The 5,284-nt window shown below is 59.0% G+C and overlaps 1 protein-coding gene and 1 non-coding gene across 2 annotated transcripts in view; both read left to right on the top strand.

Moving 5' to 3' along the window:
- Positions 1-5,284, top strand: part of TNPO2 (transportin 2) — an 18,518-nt gene that overhangs the window by 9,437 nt on the left and 3,797 nt on the right. The window contains 11 exon segments of the mRNA XM_027776760.1: positions 98-220; positions 337-455; positions 1,603-1,663; positions 1,756-1,921; positions 2,093-2,103; positions 2,106-2,247; positions 3,421-3,646; positions 3,833-4,004; positions 4,166-4,252; positions 4,339-4,446; positions 4,537-4,695. Of these exon segments, the coding sequence (XP_027632561.1) occupies positions 98-220; positions 337-455; positions 1,603-1,663; positions 1,756-1,921; positions 2,093-2,103; positions 2,106-2,247; positions 3,421-3,646; positions 3,833-4,004; positions 4,166-4,252; positions 4,339-4,446; positions 4,537-4,695 (1,374 nt within the window).
- Positions 3,689-3,757, top strand: LOC114010146 (small nucleolar RNA SNORD41). Its single transcript, XR_003551514.1, has one exon. It is a non-coding gene; the product is annotated as a small nucleolar RNA SNORD41 (small nucleolar RNA).

The raw sequence follows: 5,284 nt of genomic DNA, 5'->3' as shown, positions 1-5,284 counted from the left end.
CTCTGGCTGGCCCCACCCTACGCCATTGGCTGGCCCCGCCCCCTTCCCTTGGTCGGCCCCGCCCCTGCGGGGCCTTGACCCTTGTCCCTCCCCACAGCACCTGTTCGCCCTGGCTGTGGATGATGACCCAGAGGTGCGCAAAAACGTGTGCCGGGCCTTGGTGATGCTTCTAGAAGTGCGGATCGACAGGCTTATCCCACACATGCACAGCATCATCCAGGTGCCCGCTGGGAGGCGGGCCTGGGAGGGCCAGGCGGTGGGGCGGGCAGGTGCTGGCCAACAAGGGCCTGGGGGCCACCCCAGCCACAGGGCCTCAGGGTCTCCCTTCTGCCGCAGTATATGCTGCAAAGGACGCAGGACCACGACGAGAACGTGGCCCTCGAGGCCTGTGAGTTCTGGCTGACGCTGGCCGAGCAGCCCATCTGCAAGGAAGTCCTGGCCTCGCACCTGGTCCAGTGAGTACCACGCCTTCCTGGTCCCTCCCCTGCCTCAGCCCTCGCCTCACCTCCTGTGCTTGTCAGCCCACTTCTCTCCATATCTGTTTACTTTCTCTTCTTTTTTTCTAAAGAATTATTTTACTTGACTCTTATCCATTTATTTATTGACAGAGAGAAAGTGAAAAAGCAAACTGCCAGGTCAGGGAGTCGAACCATGGTCGACCATGTGGGAGTCTAGCACCCTTAACCACCATGCCATCTGTTGGGCCCTTACTTTCTTTTTTTGAAGTTTTGCTGTAGCATGTGTGCACTCGCCAGGGAGAGACAGAGAGGGAGGCAAAGAGAGCAAGTGAGCCACGTGGGAGTCCGACACTTGATCCACTACGTCACCGGTTGGCCCTTATTACTTTTTTTTTCTTTTGGAGAGATTTTTGCTATAGGGCATGTGTGCTCGCCAGACAGAGACAGAGAGACAGAAAGTGAGAAATCACCCCCCAGGGGGGATGGCCACACCGCAATCCCTTCTCCTCCATTCTCCTTTCAGGATCTTGGGCACGCACGCACACGCGCCTGGTGTGAGTTTTAGCCACTGGGTCCAGGACTCGAACCGTGGTCGACTACGTGGGAGTCCAGCAACATAGCCATTATGCTAACTGCTGGTCCCGGCCCTTATTACTTTGTAATTTGCTATAGAGCGTGTATGCTCACCAGAAAGAGAGATGAAAACAAGCTGCCAGGTCTCAGACTAGAATCATGGTCCGCCACGTAGGAGTCCAGCGCCTTACCCACCACACCACCTGCTGGCCCCATTTTTTTGTTTGTTTAGTCAATTTTATATACAAATCACCAGCAGGGTTTCTTTCCCTGGATGGACGTCTTGGACAGTCCATTCAAGGAAGAGCCCAGAGTCCGAGTCCAGAAAGCCTGTCCTTTGCATATGTGGGGAGCACTGACCGCATGCCTCGTGCCCAGATTTTGAGATCAGCCCCTGCGGGTTTGAGCACATGCAGCGCTAGTGAGAACCCCGGCCTGCATTTCTGCAGGTGGCTGCAGTAGAGTCACTGGTGACCCATCGCGCCTTCTGGGGCCGCCCTGCCTTTTACACGGTCTGTGCGCCCCACCTCGCAGGGGCCCGTGCACCCCGTGAGCAGTCTGTCCCCCACAGGTTGATCCCCATCCTGGTAAACGGGATGAAGTACTCAGAAATCGACATCATTCTGCTTAAGGTCAGGCTGGGGGGACCACTGGTGGGCAGGGGGGGAGTCAGGCCGGCGCTGAGAGTGGTGCTTAGTGAACAGCCTGCCCGCCTCGCTCCCAGGGGGACGTGGAGGAGGATGAGGCCGTCCCCGACAGCGAGCAGGACATCAAACCGCGTTTCCACAAGTCACGCACGGTGACGCTGCCCCACGAGGCCGAGCGGCCAGATGGCTCCGAGGACGCAGAGGACGACGATGATGACGACGCTTTGTCCGACTGGAATCTGAGTGCGTGGCCACCCCTGGGTGGGGGCGGCAGGCCTTGGTGTCCCTGTGGGGGTGACAGGAAGCCGATGGTCACCATGACCTGTGCCCCTGGGCTGTTGTAGAGGAAGCCTGCCCCCTCCTCCACCTGGTGGGCCTCCCCGAGCCCGCCCCACAATTTCCCACCCGCCCCAGGGAAGTGCTCGGGGCAGCTGCGCTGGACGTCCTCCCCAACGTCTTCCGGGAGGAGCTGCTGCCCCACCTACTGCCCCTGCTCAAGGGCCTCCTCTTCCACCCCGAGTGGGTGGTCAAGGAGTCGGGCATCCTGGTGCTGGGTGCCATCGCCGAGGGTGAGTGCCCTGCCCGCCCGCTAGGGGCACCTTGCTGACCTGTCTATGCCTGACCTCTGACCCCCAGCTGGCCCTGGCTAGGCTGGGTGCCGGCAAGACTTAAAACAGGGGCCCTCAAACACTGAAGTGTGAGCCATCTCCATGCAGGTGGGCAGGCAGTCCCGTGAAGCTTTAAGTATAATTACAGGGCCGGCCCGTGGCATAGTGGTTAGGCGGCTGGATCCCACCTCGCGGACTGCTCCGTTTAAGTCCCAGTGGCTTAAGAAAATGTCAGGCCTGTGTGTATGCATACCCGAAATTTAAGGAGAAATGGAGACAGGATTAATTTGGGGATGCCTTCTCCCTTTCTTTCTCTGTCTCTGGCTAGCAGTGCACCCTCTAGGAAAAAATTAAATAAATAAATAAATAAATAAATAAATAAATAAATAAATAAATAAAAATGGGACCAGCAGGTGGCATGGGTTAAAGTACTGAACTCCCACATGGTTGACTACAAATGGAGTCCCGGATCTGGCGGCTTGAAACACGCCTGACACGCTTGCACGTGTGCCCAATGTCCCGAGAGGAGAATGGAGAAGGATTTGAAAGCACCCTGGGGGGTGGTTTCTCACTTTCTCTCTCACTGTCTCTCTGGTGAGCGCACACACCTTGTAGCAAAAAAAGTCTCTCTAAGGACCAGCAGTTACTGTAATGGCTATGTCACTGGAATCCCACGTAGTCGATTGCGGTTCTCGTCCCGGACCCGGTGGATTAATACTCACACTGGGCGCGTGTGCGTGCGTGCCCAAGATCCCGAGAGGAGAATGGAGTAGAAGGGAGTGCAGAATGGCCATCCTCCCTGGGGGCTGATTTCTTGCTTTCTGTCTCTGTTTCTCTCTGTCTGTCTGGCGAGCGCACGTGCCCTATAGCAAAAACCTCTCCCCCCCCCAAAAAAAAAGTCTCTCTAAAAAGATAAAGATAACCCGACCTCCAAGATGAGGTGCATGGGCCCTGTTCCCCTCTAAATCTTTTGCCAGCTCTCTGACATGCCTCTGGGCCAGTTTGTCCGGAGCCTGTTCGTCTGTCTGTAAGGCAAGGCGGATGTAAGGATCGGGGGTGGCTGCCCCCAGCTGGGCTCGGGGCGGTGCCCAGGCCCCAGCCCAGCTGTCGCCTCCTGTCTCCCGGTCGCTACAGGCTGCATGCAGGGCATGGTGCCCTACCTGCCCGAGCTGATCCCGCACCTCATCCAATGCCTGTCGGACAAGAAGGCCCTGGTCCGCTCCATCGCCTGCTGGACGCTGAGCCGCTACGCCCACTGGGTGGTCAGCCAGCCGCCCGACATGCACCTCAAGCCTCTCATGACCGAGCTGCTCAAGCGTATCTTGGACGGGAACAAGAGGGTGCAGGAGGCGGCCTGCAGGTGAGCCCTCACCCCCACTGCCGCCCAGCACCCTGCGCCCTCCGGGAAGTGATGACACTGTGACCGCTGACGTGGCACTGATTTCTCTGGTATTCGTACTGGCTGATCCCGAGCGCACCGTCCCCTGCTGCCCGAGGCCTGGTACTGCTGGCTCTGGTCCCCTGAGATGCCCCTCCCTGCCCGCAGTGCCTTCGCCACCCTGGAGGAGGAGGCCTGTACGGAGCTGGTGCCCTACCTCAGTTACATCCTGGACACCCTCGTCTTCGCCTTCGGCAAGTACCAGCACAAGAACCTGCTCATCCTGTACGACGCCATCGGCACCCTGGCCGACTCCGTGGGCCACCATCTCAACCAGCCGGTGAGCGCACCCGCCTCGCAGCCCCTGTCCTCCGGCAGGCAGACCCCGCCCCACTCCCTCACCCTGCCCCCAGGCCCGTGGCCGAGATGGCTCTAGGCCGACAGGGGGGAGTGAGTGCTGTCAGTCTCTCCAGGGAGCCCCGACTTCTTGCCCCGCTGCAGGAATACATCCAGAAGCTGATGCCCCCGCTGATCCAGAAGTGGAATGAGCTCAAGGACGAGGACAAGGACCTCTTCCCTCTGCTGGAGGTGAGCAGACTCCCCTTCCCCCCGCCCCCGTAGCCCGACAGTCCCCGCCCACATTCACCTGTCCTGCCCTGCCCTCCCCTTGCCAGTGCCTGTCCTCGGTGGCCACCGCCCTGCAGAGCGGCTTCCTGCCCTACTGCGAGCCCGTGTACCAGCGCTGCGTCACCCTGGTGCAGAAGACCTTGGCCCAGGCCATGGTGAGCAGCCGGCTGCCTGCCTGCCCCGTGGCCGCGCCCGGGATCTGGTCCGCCCCCCTCATCCACCTCCCCACCCCCGTCTGCGTCCAGATGTACACCCAGCACCCCGAGCAGTACGAGGCCCCCGACAAGGACTTCATGATCGTGGCCCTGGACCTGCTCAGCGGCCTGGCCGAGGGCCTGGGAGGCCACGTGGAGCAGCTGGTGGCCCGCAGCAACATCATGACGCTGCTCTTCCAGTGCATGCAGGTGCGTGGCGCCACCGGCCACCCTCACAGGCAGCTGGGGGTCACGCCTTCTGACAGTGCCAACCCCAGGAGCCCATGCGGGCTGCCCCGGGGAGACGTGGTGTTGGGGCCGAAGCATGATAGATAGGGAAAGGAGGTCTTTAAAAAAAGCGGCTTCCCGGGCCGGCAGGTGGCATGGAGGTCATCGTGCCAGAGCCCCATCGCCTACTTCCAAACCTGAATGCTCGAAAATCATGCAGGGTGTATGGTGGCAGGCGGCCTGGTGGTTAAAGGTGCTGGGTTCTCACATGGCCAACCGTGGTTTGAGTCCCAGACCTGGTGGCTTGCTTTCTCACTTTCCCTTTTTCGCTCTCCGTCTCTGGTCAATTGAAAAATAATAACAACAGGGGCCGGCAGGTGGCATGGTGGTTAAGGGTGCTGGACCTCCCGCATGGCTGACCGTGGTTCTGCAGTTTGAGTCCCAGACCTGGTGACTTCCTTTCTCATTCTCTCTGTCTCTGTCCTCCTCTGATCAAGTTAAAAGTAATTAATTAATAAAGTTAAATAAAATAATTCTTAAAGAAAAATGGTAGCAGACATGCCTAATCCCA

The sequence above is a fragment of the Tupaia chinensis genome, unplaced genomic scaffold (assembly GCF_000334495.1).
Source record: "Tupaia chinensis unplaced genomic scaffold, TupChi_1.0 Scaffold138060_1, whole genome shotgun sequence".
In the NCBI taxonomy this organism is placed as follows: Eukaryota; Metazoa; Chordata; class Mammalia; order Scandentia; family Tupaiidae; genus Tupaia; species Tupaia belangeri.
Note: the sequence above shows the minus strand (reverse complement) of the source record. Positions and strands in the feature narration are given on the sequence as shown.